Source organism: Salvia miltiorrhiza, chromosome 8, assembly GCF_028751815.1.
Source record: "Salvia miltiorrhiza cultivar Shanhuang (shh) chromosome 8, IMPLAD_Smil_shh, whole genome shotgun sequence".
Taxonomy (NCBI): Eukaryota; Viridiplantae; Streptophyta; class Magnoliopsida; order Lamiales; family Lamiaceae; genus Salvia; species Salvia miltiorrhiza.
In genome coordinates, this window is record NC_080394.1 from 2,796,539 (window position 1) to 2,814,404 (window position 17,866).

Here is a 17,866-nt window from a genome sequence, read left to right on the forward strand (position 1 = left end):
TTGCATTATTTTTTAATTATACTGTTTTTCTTTTGCATTTTTTAATATATTTTGGTTTTTTTATCCTTTCGGTATTTTCTTTATTTTTCGTTTGTTTTTTATTTTTTGTTTTTCTTTTGTATTTTTTTATATATTTTTGTGAAAAATGAAATATTTTAAAAAATTACATTTCTTCATGTCAATAATTATTTTTTATTATAATAATAATTATTTGATAAAATAACTAAATGTAATATTTCTAAATAATTACATTTGTTCACGATAATTGTTACTTTATTTATGAGAATTTGTACTTTTAGTTATTTGATCAAATAATTATTTGTGTAAGCAAAAGTAATAGTACTTTTAGGGTTTTGTATTCCCTATTTAGGATTAGTATTTCGTATTTAGGTTTAAAAAATATTGAATGATGGTTATTACTAATATTCACATAAGTATACATTTATGCATGGAAATGTATATCTTAGATAAAATAAAAGTAAATATTGCCATTTGAGTTTATTATTGAATAGTTAGGGTTTAGTATTCAGTGTTTAGGGTTTAGTATTCCCTATTTAGGGCTTAGTATTCAATGTTTAGAGTTTACAAAATATTGAATGATGATTAATACTTATATTCGCATAAGTATACATTTAAGCATGAAAATGTGTATCTTAGATAAAATAAAAGTAAATATTGTCATTTGGATTTATTATTGAATGGCTATGGTTTATTATTGAATATGACTAGGGTTTAGTATTCAAGGTTTAGGGTTTAGTATTCCCTATTTAGGGTTTAGTATTCAGTGTTTAGGTTTAAAAAATATTGAATGATGGTTAATACTAATATTCACATAAGTATACATTTATGCATGAAAATGTATATCTTAGATAAAATAAAAGTAAATATTGTCATTTGAGTTTATTATTAAATGGTTAGGGTTTAGTATTTAGTGTGGTTAGGGTTTAGTATTTAGTGTTTAGGGTTTAGTATTGCCTATTTAGAGTTTAGTATTCAGTGTTTATAAAATATTAAATGATGGTTAATACTTATATTCACATAAGTATACATTTAAGCATGAAAATGTATATCTTAGATAAAATTAAAGTAGATATTGCCATTTGCATTTATTATTGAATGGCTAGGGTTTATTATTGTCACAGCCCACTATCCCAATGACGGGTTAACCGGGGTTATGACTTGGGTGAACAATAAGAAATGGAAATTAAAAAGGGATTTACCAAATAACCAACATTAATAACAACAAACTAGTGGTATATATATATATAACCACTTAGGTAATTAACAAATGAGCCAGCCATAACGACTAAACCCCAAATGAAAGTTAAACAAAATGAAGGAGTAATAAGTTCCACAATACGATAACAAATTCAGAGTGTTTGCAGCGGAAAAACGTGTGAGTTATGCATATGGAGATGCATACTCAAGGTTTAATTACATAAACATCAAAAGGGAAATCCGCTCAACACCAATCCATTCCATCGCCTGCTCAACCTGCACATTTAGAAATACATGCAGGGCTGAGTATAAAAATACTCAGTGACATAAGCCGAAAATACAACATGCATACATATATAAATTGAACTGCCATAACAGTAACACACAGGGGTTTTCATAAATGACCTGCGCTTACTAAAACATTTCGTTCATTTTCATAAAGGTGGATGCATCCCATTTTCAGTCTATATGATCCATATCTGTCCTTTCTGTCACGCGCCGGGAAGGAGGCCTCCTTACCACGGACGCCAAGACCGGTCGCAAGCGACTCGCGGTCTCCATGAGTGTACACGTTAACCCTAGCTAGCGACCTTTGTCTAGCATAGGATCCCAATTGGATTTCCTTTAAAGTTGGCGAACCAACACAGATAGGATACATATAAAAACATAAACATTTTGGCAGTCAATCATTTCATAAACATTTCATTTTCATAACATTTTCATTTTCATAAAGGGCATTAAACATATAAGCATTTCATAAGAACTGAATAAATAGTCAAAACATATCATGCATATATATTCGCATATGAGGCCTACGTCACGCAGGGGATCTCTATATACGTAATAATAAAATAATGCCCACCTCAATTGTTCTTAAAGCTGGCGTGGAGTCGTTTCTTCTTCTGCTTCACTTTCTGTCGCCCGGACCTTCATTGATGAAGAGTCGATAAGTTCGTGAAGAAATTGTCATAAGACAAAGTCTAATTCTACGTGCCTAAGGTATCTTTTAATGTTTTAGGGTTCTAGCATCCATATTAATCTCGTTTCATTCAATCAATAAAATGTAACCAATTATCATGTAACTATCATATAGGTTCGATCCCATTTATTCGAACATCAACATGTACATAATCCATAACCTCCCTCTACACCCGTCATTTAGTCAAGTACTCCATCAATTAAGAACAAGCCATATTTTATCACCCTGAAAATTTAATCATTATAAATCATGCTTTCTCATACTTCGCACATTTTCATCACTTAAATAAATAAATCATTTATAAACACATGCTTAGTAATTTAATATCTCAATTAAATCTCAAGCTCATTTGATAAAGTAAATCATATACTTAATCATTCTATAACACAATTCCACATTTTTTTTTATCATGTAAATAAATAAGAAATTCCATTATTCATTTATAAATAATAAAACATTTTAAAATCCATTGAGATGAAATAAAACATTTTAACCATTAAAAAAAAAAAATCCATACTCGTAAGCTTTGAAAATAATTTTATCATATAATAAATGGGGCTTAATCCCAAAATATTTCTTTTAAAGTCCATCAATAAATTTAAATAAAAGAACGGACTTCATTTAAAATAAATAGTCCCAACTTTCAATATTAAAATTTAAATCAAGAGATTTAAATTCACTAAATAATTTAGTGAAGATTCAAACATTTTTAAAAGAAATAAGGCCAAAATTTCGTAGGCTTTATTATTCAATTAACAGGTCAAAACTTAGTTAAATTTGAGCCCAAAACAATTAAAATAAATGCCCAACAGAATTTATAGCAAATTGGGCCCAGCAGAAGTAATTAAAATCGGCCCAACAACTATAAAACAAATTCGGCCCAATGGAAAGAGAATGGGCTTGAGCCCCAATTAAACCTAACCCTAATACATACATAACACACACGCACAACACACACAACACACACCAGCCCCTTTGCTCTCTCTTTCTCTCGGCTCTCTCGCCTCTCTCTCTCTGCTCGGTCGAGTGCGGCGCCGCCTCCGGCGCGCCGCCTCGCCGTGCATCTCCCCTCCCCCTCTCATACTCTCGGTCTCTCCTCTTCTCTCTCTATCTCGCCGGAAAAACAGAGCCACGGCTCCTTGCTCGGAATAGGGCAGCAGAGGCTACCCCCACCGTCGCATCCATCTTCGCCGTCCACAACCACCGCCGGACTCACGGGGAAGAGCCGAGCGTCGCCGCTCCCGTCGTTCGTCTTGCTGGAATCGCGGTGGAGGCCGAGCCTTGCCTCGCCGGGAAGGTAGGCTCCAGATCTGAGCTCCCCCTCTTTTTCTCTTTTCCGGCCGACCAGGAACAGCTCGGTGCTCCCGCTGCCGTGTCGTCGCTGCCGATGCCGCCGCATCGTCGTCACCGGAGAAGATAAGTTCTCCCTCCTATCTCTCTCTCTCCCTCCCCTGTTCTACCTTCTCTTCTCTCTCTTTTTTTTTTTTTTTTTTTTTACAGCAGCCCTAACCATCTCTCTCTCGTTTCAGACAGACAAAGGAAAAAGGCGGCGACTGCCGCCGCGCCGCCTCCGGCCGCGAGCAGCCGCCGGCTGCTCTCACCCCCCCCAAATTCCAGTCACACGCACAAAACACACATAGAGCACTTAGGGTTTCAATTCTGTTCATTTTCATTCATTTCTATTTACAAAAACTGATCTGTACTTGTAATAGATAGAAATATAGTAAAATGTGTGCGTGTGTATTATTCTGTTGGTGGTTCTCTGATGGTAATAAGCTGATGTAATTGAAACAATAATAGTCTAAAAGAAGTGGTAATGGATGCGTGTGTTCTATCTGTTTTCATTTGAATCATAGTTTTGTAATTTAACAAATGAATGTATGGAGAAAGTAAAGTAGGAGGTAACCTTGATATGAGTAGGAAATGAGGAAAATCTTCTTTCTGAATTCACCAAAATTGGATCTGCGAATTTATTCAGCCAAGCTTAACAATGAAATTTTGGATCTGAAAACTATGAAAGAATTGGAAGAATTAATGGACGTTTATTACCTCTTTCTTGTTTTGGGAAATCTTGGAAACTGATTTGGAAAGCTGGAATCAGTGAATTATAATTCAAGCATAAGAATAGCTTGGATCAGAATGTTAGGAGGAATGGGAGGAATGTTGGTTGCTGATTTTGATTAAATAAAAGCTAATTGCATGTTGAGATGTTAAAGTGTAGAAGATGGCTGGCAAAAGAAGGTGTAAAGAGTGTTTAGTGGAATGATGAGTGTGTGGAATAATGAGTGTTTAGTGGAATGATGAGTGTTTAGTGGGATAGTTGGCATATGATGAGTGTTTCCAACACCATCAATTTATTTAAGAGTAAGATGGATGTGGAAATGTGTAGGTGCTAGATGAATGTGATGAATAAAATCCTTATTCTGTATTTGTAATACTAATTTCGGGTTCCCATATAACGAAGCTTCGTTATAACTCTCTATAAATTACATATTTTATAACTCGTTTTATAAGTCGAAAATTAATTACGACTTCAAGTAAATAATAGAAATACTATTTCTATCGTATATAAATTAAATAACATGACTCTGCTAAGTCAGTTATAATCCGAAATAATAATTATTGACTACTCAATAATCCTTTAAATCTCAAACGAATTCAAATAATAATAAGAATTTAGCACATCAAAACACATATATAACAATTAAATCATATCAGATAAATCAAATCAGTTTTATTATTAATGGATGCCGAACCCTAATTATTAAGTCTTTAATCAGTGATTAAAAATTGGGATATGACATACTATCCCCCTTAAAATAAATTTCGTCCCGAAATTTGTACCCCAGGAAATAATTCTGGGTATTTCTCCTTCATGCTAGACTCGAGTTCCCATGTCGCCTCTTCTTGATCATGGTGCTTCCAAAGGACTTTTACTAAGGGTATCGATTTATTCCTTAGTACTTGAATCTTCCGATCTAAAATAGATTCGGGTCTCTCTTCATAGCTCATATCTGGGCTAAGGATAACGTCGTCTCTTTGGATCACGTGTTTTGGATCATAAACATATTTTCTCAACTGCGACACATGAAACACATTATGCACATTCCCAAGGCTTGGCGGCAACGCCAGCCTGTAAGCTACCGGGCCCACCCTTTCTAGGATCTCATAGGGTCCTATAAAACGGGGTCTAAGCTTACCCTTTACGCCAAATCTTGTAATCCCTTTAGAAGGAGAAATCTTCAAAAAGACTTTATCCCCACACTCAAACTGCAAGTCGGTTCGACGTTTGTCGGCATAAGACTTCTGTCTATCTTGGGCCTCTTTAATACGCTGTCGAATCTGACGGACGATCTCAATCATCTCGCCTACTGTATCTGGCCCCAAGATTCTTCTTTCGCCGACTTCATCCCAGTAAAGCGGCGATCTACATTTCTTCCCGTATAACGCCTCATAAGGTGCCATGGCGATAGTTGCTTGATAGCTGTTGTTGTAAGCAAATTCGATTAGTGGCAACACACGCTCCCAATCTTCTCCTCTATCTAGCACAACAGTCCTTAACATATCTTCTAGCGTTTGAATTGTCCTTTCGGACTGACCGTCGGTCTGCGGGTGGAAAGCTGTGCTGAAATTCAACCTTGTTCCCAATTCCTTCTGCAAGCTTATCCAGAATCTGGAGGTAAACTTAGAATCTCTGTCAGACGTGATTGTCTTCGGCACCCCATGTAAACGCACGATCTCCTTGATGTAGAGTTGGGCTAACTTATCTGATCTATACGTGATAGGGATAGGCAGAAAGTGTGCACTCTTTGTGAGTCTGTCTACAATGACCCATATTACCGTGTTACCTCGTCTTGTTTTTGGCAATCCTGTAACAAAGTCCATTGCAATATCGTCCCACTTCCATTCTGGAATCTCTAAAGGCTGTAGCTCGCCATAAGGTCGTTGGTGTAAAGCCTTTACTTGCTGGCAAACTAGACACTTTTCGACGAATAAAGCCACGTCTCGTTTCATTCCTTCCCACCAGAAATTCTCTTTTAGATCTTGATACATCTTAGTGCTTCCCGGGTGGGCGACATAAGGAGTGTCATGGGCTTCGCTCATGATCTTGTTCTTGAGTTCATCGTCATGAGGGATGCATATTCTCTTCTCAAAGAAAATAGCATTGTCGGCTTCTTCGTGATAGTTCTTGAGATTTCCTTCTCTTATCTTAGCTCGTAATTTCTCCAATTTATCATCCTTCCTTTGAGCTTCTACCACCAATTTCCTCAAATTTGGTATAATCGCGACCACCCCCGCTATTGTAGCAGGTGGGTTTATCACCTCTAATTTCATCCTATCAAAATCTCGTATGAGCTCTTCTTCCTTTGTAAGGATGTATCCCAGTTTCAATGGGACCTTGCGGCTCAATGCGTCGGCTACTACATTGGCCTTCCCCGGGTGATAATTTATACCACAGTCATAATCTTTTACTAATTCGAGCCACCTTCGCTGTCTCATGTTGAGATCTTTTTGCTCGAAGAAGTACTTCAGACTTTTGTGATCGGTGTAAATCTCACACCTGACACCATATAGATGATGTCTCCAAATTTTTAGTGCGTGCACTACCGCCGCTAGCTCTAGATCATGGGTCGGATAATTCAATTCGTGTGGCCTAAGTTGCCGCGATGCATATGCAATCACTTTGCCTTCCTGCATCAAAACGCATCCTAGTCCGTTCTTTGATGCATCCGTGTAGACCACATACTCCTTGTCTGGTTCCGGAATTGTTAGCACTGGCGCTGTAGTTAGCTTTTCCTTGAGCAGCTGAAAACTTTCTTCACACTCGTTAGTCCATGTGTATTTAATTCCCTTTCGGAGCAATTGCGTCATCGGCCTTGCTATCTTGGAAAATCCCTCAATGAATCTTCGATAGTAGCCAGCCAATCCCAAGAAACTTCTGATCTCGTTTGGGGTAGTTGGCGACTTCCATCCTTGTACTGCTTCCACTTTGGCGGGGTCCACCTTAATACCTTCTGAAGATACAATATGTCCCAGAAATGTAACTTCTTTGAGCCAAAACTCACATTTGTTGAATTTGGCATAAAGGCGTTCATCCCTAAGAGTTTGCAAAACAGTTCTCAGATGTTCCCTGTGTTCTTCTTCATTCTTGGAGTAAATGAGGATATCATCAATAAACACCAAGACGAATTTATCCAAATAAGGATGAAATACTCTGTTCATGAGGTCCATGAACACAGCTGGTGCATTTGTTAGTCCGAACGGTACAACTACGAACTCGTAGTGACCATATCTTGTTCGGAAAGCCGTTTTGGGTATATCTTCATGTCTAACCTTTAACTGATGATACCCAGACTTCAAATCGATTTTGGAGAAAACACCCGCGCCCTTGAGTTGGTCGAATAAATCATCAATTCTGGGCAATGGATACTTGTTCTTAAGCGTTAGCTTGTTCAGCTCTCGATAATCGATGCACAATCTCAAGGTTCCATCTTTCTTCTTGACAAACAGCACCGGCGCTCCCCATGGGGACACACTAGGCCTGATGAAGCCTAGGTCCAGTAACTCTTGTAACTGGATTTTCAACTCTTCCAATTCCTTCGGGCCCATTCTGTACGGTGCTTTTGATACCGGCGCCGCTCCTGGCTCTAGATCGATGGTGAATTCTACTTGTCTGTCAGGTGGTAATCCTGGCAAATTTTCTGGGAAAACATCTTGAAAATCCCGCACGATCTCTACATCTTCCATTGTCTTTTCGGTCTCAATTCCCCCGTTCAGGTATACGAGGAAGGCTTGGCAGTCTTTCTTGCTCATCATCTTCCTTGCCTGTAAAGCTGAAATAGTCGGCACTCTGTTCCTCCTGCATATTCCGTGGAAACTCAAAGCGTCCCTTCCTGGAAAGTTGAAACCGATTTTCCGCTCTTGGCACAATATCGTGGCATAGTTCTCCGCTAGCCAGTCCATTCCCAGGATTATATCAACGTCCTCCATCGATATAACATGCAAGTTGTTTGCTATAACCTTAAACGATCCTATGGTCAGTTCTAGGTTCGAGCAAGCATGTGTTACTACTGCTATTCCTCCTATTGGTGAAGAAATTCTCAAGTCCTGATTAGTCTTTTCAGGTTGGAGCTTTAAAGTTTTTACACATACACTTGCAATAAAAGAATGCGAGGCACCCGTGTCGAACAGAAGTATAACAGGTGTGTCAAGTAATGTGCCCATACCTGCCAAATTCCCTTGGTTGTTTCCTTGCTTATTCTTGTGCAAGGCATAGGCTCTTGCCTGTGGAATTTGCGGTGGACGTGCCGCAGGTCGATACTGCTGCTGTGGTGGTGGGTAGAGTAACTGTTGGCCTTGGATAGCCCTGAGTGGTTGTACTTGGCCCGGCTGATTCGGCCCTCTCATTCCTCCTTGTGGTTTTCCTTGGCAGTCTCTGGCAAAATGGCCCTTCTGGCCACACTTAAAGCAGGTATTGCTGCCAGCCAAGCATATGCCGTGATGTGACTTGGAGCATTTGGGACATAAAGGTGCCCTGAGCTGGCCCTGATTGTTTCCAGCTGATCCTGGATTGACTGGTCGTCCTTGCCATTGCCTTTGTGGCATCATGTTTCCTTGCCATGGCCTCTTGTTATCTTGGTTGTTGTAGTAACCCCTATTATTGTTGTTGTTGCCTTCCCATTTTCTCTTCCCACGATCGTTGTTTCCCGGAGCTTGAGTCTGGGTTGGGCGGTCTTCAGGCATTGCTGCTTCAACATCCAGGGCTCTGCTAAGTGCTTCAGAGTGGGTGAGATCACCATGACTAGCAAGCGCCATCTTGATCTCATGCCTAAGGCCTGAACGAAACTTCTCGGCCATCTTTTCATCAGTGTCGATCAGATGAGGGGCATAGCGAGACATGTCGCAGAAAGCGCGATCGTATTCCGTCACGGACATCTTGTTTTGTTTCAGATTGAAAAACTCCGTCTCTTTCTTCTTTCTGTAGCTCTTGGGAATGTATTTATCGTAGATCTCCGTCTTGAAGTCTTCCCAAGTCAGGTTTTCCAATTGTTCGAGGGTCATTGCCCTCTTCTTGGTTTCCCACCAAAAATCTGCCGACCCAGTTAGTTGGAATGCAACACAAGAGAGTCTCTCTTGATCAGTACAGTGAAGAAAGTCGAAAATCCTTTCCATTGCTCTAATCCAGATTTCGGCATCAGTCGGGTTGCCGGTCCCGTTGAATGTTGGCGGGCTCTGTTTAAGAAAAAGTTCCTCAACCCTTCGTGGGGGTTCGTTTGCGGTTCCCACATTGTTTCTTGGGGCTCTTCTGGGAGGCATTCTGTGCTTCAAAAATAAAAGATCCTCAGTATATTCCTTACCTCAATTCATAACATATTCCTCTTGATTTAATCATGAAAGCATCATAACAAAACATCTAAATCCTTATTGATCACAAGAGGGTGCTAGGACAACTAAACAATTGTAAGGCTCAATTCTTGAACGATATCAAAACAAAGTGGTGCAGAAAAATTTGTTGAGAAATTCAAACGAATAACCAGATGGTAGAAAGGAGTAACTACTAGGTCGAACAAAATGATCTAGAGTAAAAACTCATCTGGCTTTTCAACCGAAAGTTGAAACACATGGGTCTTCAACCCAAAAGACGTCGACTGATATTTGGATCATGTGGACTGGCTAGGTCCAATCATCATCACCTCCCAATCACACGGAAAACATCATCCCAAACTTAGAAAGCCGTGGACAACTATTCATAATAATAAAACTCAAGTTCGTACTGGCAAACCAAAAGCTTAATTTAAAGTTCTATGTCCTATTGGACCCAAACCCCCGCTATAACATGTACACAAATATATACATATATATATAGGCAAAGCATACTGTTCTTAAAATCTATCGTGTACTAAAAGTCAATTCGGTGTTCCATCGCGTGTGAACATTTGAACGTAGAGACTATGCTCAAACCCTTGATGCAGCGTTTGCCTTGAATTCGTCTTGTATCATCATCCCGTGTTTTTCCTTCAACGTGTACATGTCTTTTCATTCCTCTTTGTAGTTCAAAAGAACCATTGTTTTCTTGTGGGAGTTTGAAATGCTCTAAGTTCTCTTTCATTCTTCTACATCATCACTTTAAGAATCTAGATTGTAGAGATATCCTACTAATCCAGCAGTCTATGTTCTTTTAGAATAGTGATCATGCAACTTATAGCAATCTATGTTTTCTGGGGAAAGCATGTGTCAATTCTCTATCATTCTTCTCTTATCATAACATCATAACTGCAATGATATGCCATGAAAGGCAAAACATTCAACATTTCAATGAAAGGCAAAACTTTCAACATTTCATCATAGCATGCTCTTTACATAAACATTTTCATGAAACAGTTTAGAATAATAACATCTTTAAAACATTGTAACTGCAGTTACCTTTTTCCTTGATTGAGCACGATGCAATGGAGTGTTGAGCGGTGTCGTATGATCCCACATATGTCAAGTGAATCAATCTAGACATGACTTTTTAGAAAATGGTTTCTAGGGCCAGAGCAAACGAACTGCTCTGATACCACTCTGTCACAGCCCACTATCCCAATGACGGGTTAACCGGGGTTATGACTTGGGTGAACAATAAGAAATGGAAATTAAAAAGGGATTTACCAAATAACCAACATTAATAACAACAAACTAGTGGTATATATATATATATAACCACTTAGGTAATTAACAAATGAGCCAGCCATAACGACTAAACCCCAAATGAAAGTTAAACAAAATGAAGGAGTAATAAGTTCCACAATACGATAACAAATTCAGAGTGTTTGCAGCGGAAAAACGTGTGAGTTATGCATATGGAGATGCATACTCAAGGTTTAATTACATAAACATCAAAAGGGAAATCCGCTCAACACCAATCCATTCCATCGCCTGCTCAACCTGCACATTTAGAAATACATGCAGGGCTGAGTATAAAAATACTCAGTGACATAAGCCGAAAATACAACATGCATACATATATAAATTGAACTGCCATAACAGTAACACACAGGGGTTTTCATAAATGACCTGCGCTTACTAAAACATTTCGTTCATTTTCATAAAGGTGGATGCATCCCATTTTCAGTCTATATGATCCATATCTGTCCTTTCTGTCACGCGCCGGGAAGGAGGCCTCCTTACCACGGACGCCAAGACCGGTCGCAAGCGACTCGCGGTCTCCATGAGTGTACACGTTAACCCTAGCTAGCGACCTTTGTCTAGCATAGGATCCCAATTGGATTTCCTTTAAAGTTGGCGAACCAACACAGATAGGATACATATAAAAACATAAACATTTTGGCAGTCAATCATTTCATAAACATTTCATTTTCATAACATTTTCATTTTCATAAAGGGCATTAAACATATAAGCATTTCATAAGAACTGAATAAATAGTCAAAACATATCATGCATATATATTCGCATATGAGGCCTACGTCACGCAGGGGATCTCTATATACGTAATAATAAAATAATGCCCACCTCAATTGTTCTTAAAGCTGGCGTGGAGTCGTTTCTTCTTCTGCTTCACTTTCTGTCGCCCGGACCTTCATTGATGAAGAGTCGATAAGTTCGTGAAGAAATTGTCATAAGACAAAGTCTAATTCTACGTGCCTAAGGTATCTTTTAATGTTTTAGGGTTCTAGCATCCATATTAATCTCGTTTCATTCAATCAATAAAATGTAACCAATTATCATGTAACTATCATATAGGTTCGATCCCATTTATTCGAACATCAACATGTACATAATCCATAACCTCCCTCTACACCCGTCATTTAGTCAAGTACTCCATCAATTAAGAACAAGCCATATTTTATCACCCTGAAAATTTAATCATTATAAATCATGCTTTCTCATACTTCGCACATTTTCATCACTTAAATAAATAAATCATTTATAAACACATGCTTAGTAATTTAATATCTCAATTAAATCTCAAGCTCATTTGATAAAGTAAATCATATACTTAATCATTCTATAACACAATTCCACATTTTTTTTTATCATGTAAATAAATAAGAAATTCCATTATTCATTTATAAATAATAAAACATTTTAAAATCCATTGAGATGAAATAAAACATTTTAACCATTAAAAAAAAAAATCCATACTCGTAAGCTTTGAAAATAATTTTATCATATAATAAATGGGGCTTAATCCCAAAATATTTCTTTTAAAGTCCATCAATAAATTTAAATAAAAGAACGGACTTCATTTAAAATAAATAGTCCCAACTTTCAATATTAAAATTTAAATCAAGAGATTTAAATTCACTAAATAATTTAGTGAAGATTCAAACATTTTTAAAAGAAATAAGGCCAAAATTTCGTAGGCTTTATTATTCAATTAACAGGTCAAAACTTAGTTAAATTTGAGCCCAAAACAATTAAAATAAATGCCCAACAGAATTTATAGCAAATTGGGCCCAGCAGAAGTAATTAAAATCGGCCCAACAACTATAAAACAAATTCGGCCCAATGGAAAGAGAATGGGCTTGAGCCCCAATTAAACCTAACCCTAATACATACATAACACACACGCACAACACACACAACACACACCAGCCCCTTTGCTCTCTCTTTCTCTCGGCTCTCTCGCCTCTCTCTCTCTGCTCGGTCGAGTGCGGCGCCGCCTCCGGCGCGCCGCCTCGCCGTGCATCTCCCCTCCCCCTCTCATACTCTCGGTCTCTCCTCTTCTCTCTCTATCTCGCCGGAAAAACAGAGCCACGGCTCCTTGCTCGGAATAGGGCAGCAGAGGCTACCCCCACCGTCGCATCCATCTTCGCCGTCCACAACCACCGCCGGACTCACGGGGAAGAGCCGAGCGTCGCCGCTCCCGTCGTTCGTCTTGCTGGAATCGCGGTGGAGGCCGAGCCTTGCCTCGCCGGGAAGGTAGGCTCCAGATCTGAGCTCCCCCTCTTTTTCTCTTTTCCGGCCGACCAGGAACAGCTCGGTGCTCCCGCTGCCGTGTCGTCGCTGCCGATGCCGCCGCATCGTCGTCACCGGAGAAGATAAGTTCTCCCTCCTATCTCTCTCTCTCCCTCCCCTGTTCTACCTTCTCTTCTCTCTCTTTTTTTTTTTTTTTTTTTTTACAGCAGCCCTAACCATCTCTCTCTCGTTTCAGACAGACAAAGGAAAAAGGCGGCGACTGCCGCCGCGCCGCCTCCGGCCGCGAGCAGCCGCCGGCTGCTCTCACCCCCCCCAAATTCCAGTCACACGCACAAAACACACATAGAGCACTTAGGGTTTCAATTCTGTTCATTTTCATTCATTTCTATTTACAAAAACTGATCTGTACTTGTAATAGATAGAAATATAGTAAAATGTGTGCGTGTGTATTATTCTGTTGGTGGTTCTCTGATGGTAATAAGCTGATGTAATTGAAACAATAATAGTCTAAAAGAAGTGGTAATGGATGCGTGTGTTCTATCTGTTTTCATTTGAATCATAGTTTTGTAATTTAACAAATGAATGTATGGAGAAAGTAAAGTAGGAGGTAACCTTGATATGAGTAGGAAATGAGGAAAATCTTCTTTCTGAATTCACCAAAATTGGATCTGCGAATTTATTCAGCCAAGCTTAACAATGAAATTTTGGATCTGAAAACTATGAAAGAATTGGAAGAATTAATGGACGTTTATTACCTCTTTCTTGTTTTGGGAAATCTTGGAAACTGATTTGGAAAGCTGGAATCAGTGAATTATAATTCAAGCATAAGAATAGCTTGGATCAGAATGTTAGGAGGAATGGGAGGAATGTTGGTTGCTGATTTTGATTAAATAAAAGCTAATTGCATGTTGAGATGTTAAAGTGTAGAAGATGGCTGGCAAAAGAAGGTGTAAAGAGTGTTTAGTGGAATGATGAGTGTGTGGAATAATGAGTGTTTAGTGGAATGATGAGTGTTTAGTGGGATAGTTGGCATATGATGAGTGTTTCCAACACCATCAATTTATTTAAGAGTAAGATGGATGTGGAAATGTGTAGGTGCTAGATGAATGTGATGAATAAAATCCTTATTCTGTATTTGTAATACTAATTTCGGGTTCCCATATAACGAAGCTTCGTTATAACTCTCTATAAATTACATATTTTATAACTCGTTTTATAAGTCGAAAATTAATTACGACTTCAAGTAAATAATAGAAATACTATTTCTATCGTATATAAATTAAATAACATGACTCTGCTAAGTCAGTTATAATCCGAAATAATAATTATTGACTACTCAATAATCCTTTAAATCTCAAACGAATTCAAATAATAATAAGAATTTAGCACATCAAAACACATATATAACAATTAAATCATATCAGATAAATCAAATCAGTTTTATTATTAATGGATGCCGAACCCTAATTATTAAGTCTTTAATCAGTGATTAAAAATTGGGATATGACAATTATTGAATATGACTAGGGTTTAGTATTCAAGGTTTAGGGTTTAGTATTCAGTGTTTAGGTTTAAAAAATATTGAATGATGGTTAATACTTATGTTCACATAAGTATACATTTAAGCATGTAACTTAGATAAAATCAAAGTATATATTCCGTGTTTAGGTTTGAAACATTACAATATTTCTTCACAACAATGTTTATTTTTATTCATACGAATGTTTACTTTTAGTTAGTTACTTAAGTAATAATCTTTGTAAATAAAAGTAATTATTGATGTGAAGAAAAGTAATCTTTATAACAATAATTACTTTTTAGACAACAATAATTACAACAAATATAATATTTTTGAAACATTACATTTCTCCATATCAATTATTACTTTTTATTATATCAATGATTACTTTTAATAAACATAAATAATAATATTATTATGTGATCAAATAATTAGTATCGTAAGAAAAAAGTAATTATTGATATGTATAATGCTTTATATTGAATGAAGGTAAATATTTATATTACCATAAATATACATTTGTGCGACAAAATGTATATCTTATGTTTATTAAAAGTAAATACTCCTATTAGGGTTTAGTATTCAGGTTTTAGGGTTTAGTTTACAGGGTTTAGGGTTTAGTTTATAGGATTTAGGGTTTAAAAATATAATACTTTATATTAAATGAAGATAAATACTTATATTTACAAAAGTATATATTTGTGCGAATAAATGTATATGTTGTACTTATTAAAAGTAGCATTTACTATAAGCAAATGTAATAATTTGGGGTGACGGATCAAATGGGCACGGGTCAGAGGCGCGGATCCGGGTCAGGGTTGGGGCGCGGGTCGACCCGGCCGCATCCCATGCGGGTGCCCTCACCCAAGTCCAACTCAATAAAATATGTTCTTGAAGCATATAATTTTTTTTTTTTTTTTTGTAGAAATGTTGAAGCATATATTTTGTTTTTTTTTTGAAACCGTTGAAGCATAAAATTGGTGTCTTGACCTAATTATCATAAATAAAATAAGTAACAACTTGGGCCGATAAATTAAAACTACCAAAAATAATACAGCAAATTTCGATTGGAAACTGTTTAAAATTCTTTGGTAGAAAGCCCATAAAATTTGGTGGGCTTGGGCCTATAAATATCTAAAGTCACAACGCGAGCCTTTTCTTTTCACTTGCCACAAATTTAGCTCGTGTAAGGCTGCGAATTCATGTCCAGTGAAGACAATGATGAACTACCCAACCACTTCCACAAGTAAATTAATTAAAGATTTTTCATCATTACTCAAGCAATTTTCTTCTTTTTTCTTTATGGAAATCTATCATTAATAATGTATTGTTGATTGCAAGGGAAAATACAAATAAATTTTATCACAATATTTTACGTACTTTTTTATATTGTTGCACCTTTTAATTTTGACAAATTTATACATAATATTTCAACATTTTTTCAATAATATCACAAAAATCAAACTTTGCCATAAAAATATTCATATAAATATTCAAGAATTTATATCAATTTGTCAAAATTTAAAAGCATGACACTATTAAACTTTGTGATAAAATATGAAAATTTTCCTGAAATAACTAGGATATTTCACCCACTATTTGTAAGTAATTTTATCTATTATTTCCTTCGCCTTTTGAAAACATGCACTTTTTATTATTTTGATATGTTCCACAAAAAATATATTTTCACTTTTGAACATCACTCCACCACAAAACCTTTATTTCTGCAAAATAAAACAGTACTTCAAACTTTTGAGGAAATGGGAAAATTGGACTTCAGATAAAATAGGGTCTTGAAGCATACAACTTTTTTTTTTTAAGAAAAAGTTGAAGCTTGAAATTGGTGTCTTGATCTAATTATTATAAATAAAATAAGTAACAAGTTGGGCCTATAAATTAAAACTGCCAACAACAAATCAACAATACAGCAAATTTCTACATTTCTACTGGTAACAGTTTAAAATTCTTTTGTAGAAAGCCCATATATTTTGGTGGGCTGGGCCTAGAAATATCTAAAGTCAAAACGCGGGCTTTTTGTACTTGCCCAAAATTCCAATTTAACTTGATAAAATAGGGCACTCCTCAATCCTATAGCATTGCATAACATCTCCTATTACATTTAAAAATATTTTTCACATTTAAGAAAAATTATAGTTCTACAATGTTTCCCTATAGAAGTTATATTTTTGAACAATCTAATCTAATCATATGTGATTAGCCCCACATGGTGGGGTTAACATAGAAACCCCCCTTAAGATGAAAACTAAGAACCTAATCTTCGCCTTTAAAATTGAAGATCTAGTGGTTAAGATTGTTTCATTTAATAAAACATGCCTAATTAGATATTCTAATTAATAAGTGCCATTTTTTAGTTAGATATAATTTAAAGGTTAATTAAGTCATTTGTATTTTATTGAATTAACTATAGAATCGATTTTTATGGGATTCTTTATCACATTCTCTCATCTATATTTATTTTCGTTTGTGCAATTTCAGATACCAACTATGCATATGCAATTAAAAAGTAACACATTATGCATTTAAATTTTTTATTTGTGCAATATAGTACACTACAACAACTATGCAACTTCAGATATCAACTATGCAATTAAAATTAACACATTATGCATTTAAATTTTTCATTTGTGCAACACAATACATTACAACAACTATGCAGCCTCAGATACCAATTATGCAATTAAAACTAACACATTATGCATTTAAATTTTTCAGTTGTGCAACAAAGTACACTACAGCAACTATGCAGCTTCAGATACCAACTATGCAATTAAAATTAACACAATATGCATTTAAAATTTTCATTTGTGCGACACAATACACTACAACAAGTATGCAACTTCAGTTACCAACTATGCAATTAAAATTACCACATTATGCATTAAAATTTTTCATTTTTGCAACACAGTACACTACAACAACTATGCAGCTTCAGATACCAACTATGCAATTAAAATTGATAATCGTTTTAAAAAAATATGATAAACAAATTTCACAAAAAAAAATAATACATCAACAAAAAACGACAATAAATCAAAATTCATATTTCTTTTTAATCTTTGATTCGTTAATTAGAAAACTTAAATGAAAACACACGACAACACATATTACACTACTAATTTATAGTCATTAATTAATTAATAATAATGTAAAAGACAAAAAAAAACCTTCCGCTCAATAAAAATTATAACACACGTTTTAAAAAAAC

General features: G+C 36.3%; 1 protein-coding gene and 2 long non-coding RNA genes across 3 annotated transcripts; all 3 read right to left on the bottom strand.

Moving 5' to 3' along the window:
* Positions 1–1,215: 1,215 nt before the first annotated feature.
* Positions 1,216–2,587, bottom strand: LOC130999992 (uncharacterized). The gene is made up of 2 exons (XR_009093627.1): positions 2,081–2,587; positions 1,216–1,494 (listed from the first exon to the last, which is right to left on the bottom strand). It is a non-coding gene; the product is annotated as an uncharacterized LOC130999992 (long non-coding RNA).
* Positions 2,588–2,903: 316 nt separating this feature from the next.
* On the bottom strand, positions 2,904–4,520 carry LOC130999991 (uncharacterized). Its single transcript, XR_009093626.1, has 2 exons — positions 4,247–4,520; positions 2,904–4,159 (listed from the first exon to the last, which is right to left on the bottom strand). It is a non-coding gene; the product is annotated as an uncharacterized LOC130999991 (long non-coding RNA).
* A 2,769-nt stretch (positions 4,521–7,289) lies between these two features.
* LOC130997127 (uncharacterized) lies at positions 7,290–14,270 on the bottom strand. Its single transcript, XM_057922389.1, has 4 exons — positions 13,734–14,270; positions 11,712–11,776; positions 7,910–9,515; positions 7,290–7,295 (listed from the first exon to the last, which is right to left on the bottom strand). The coding sequence occupies exons 3-4, from the start codon at positions 9,512–9,514 to the stop codon at positions 7,290–7,292; spliced, it is 1,611 nt and encodes a 536-aa protein (XP_057778372.1). The 5' UTR covers position 9,515; positions 11,712–11,776; positions 13,734–14,270.
* Positions 14,271–17,866: the final 3,596 nt, after the last annotated feature.

Bases quoted from the DNA above. Each gene is read 5' to 3' on its own strand.
- LOC130997127 (XM_057922389.1), bottom strand. From the start codon at position 9,514: ATGCCTCCCAGAAGAGCCCCAAGAAACAATGTGGGAACCGCAAACGAA.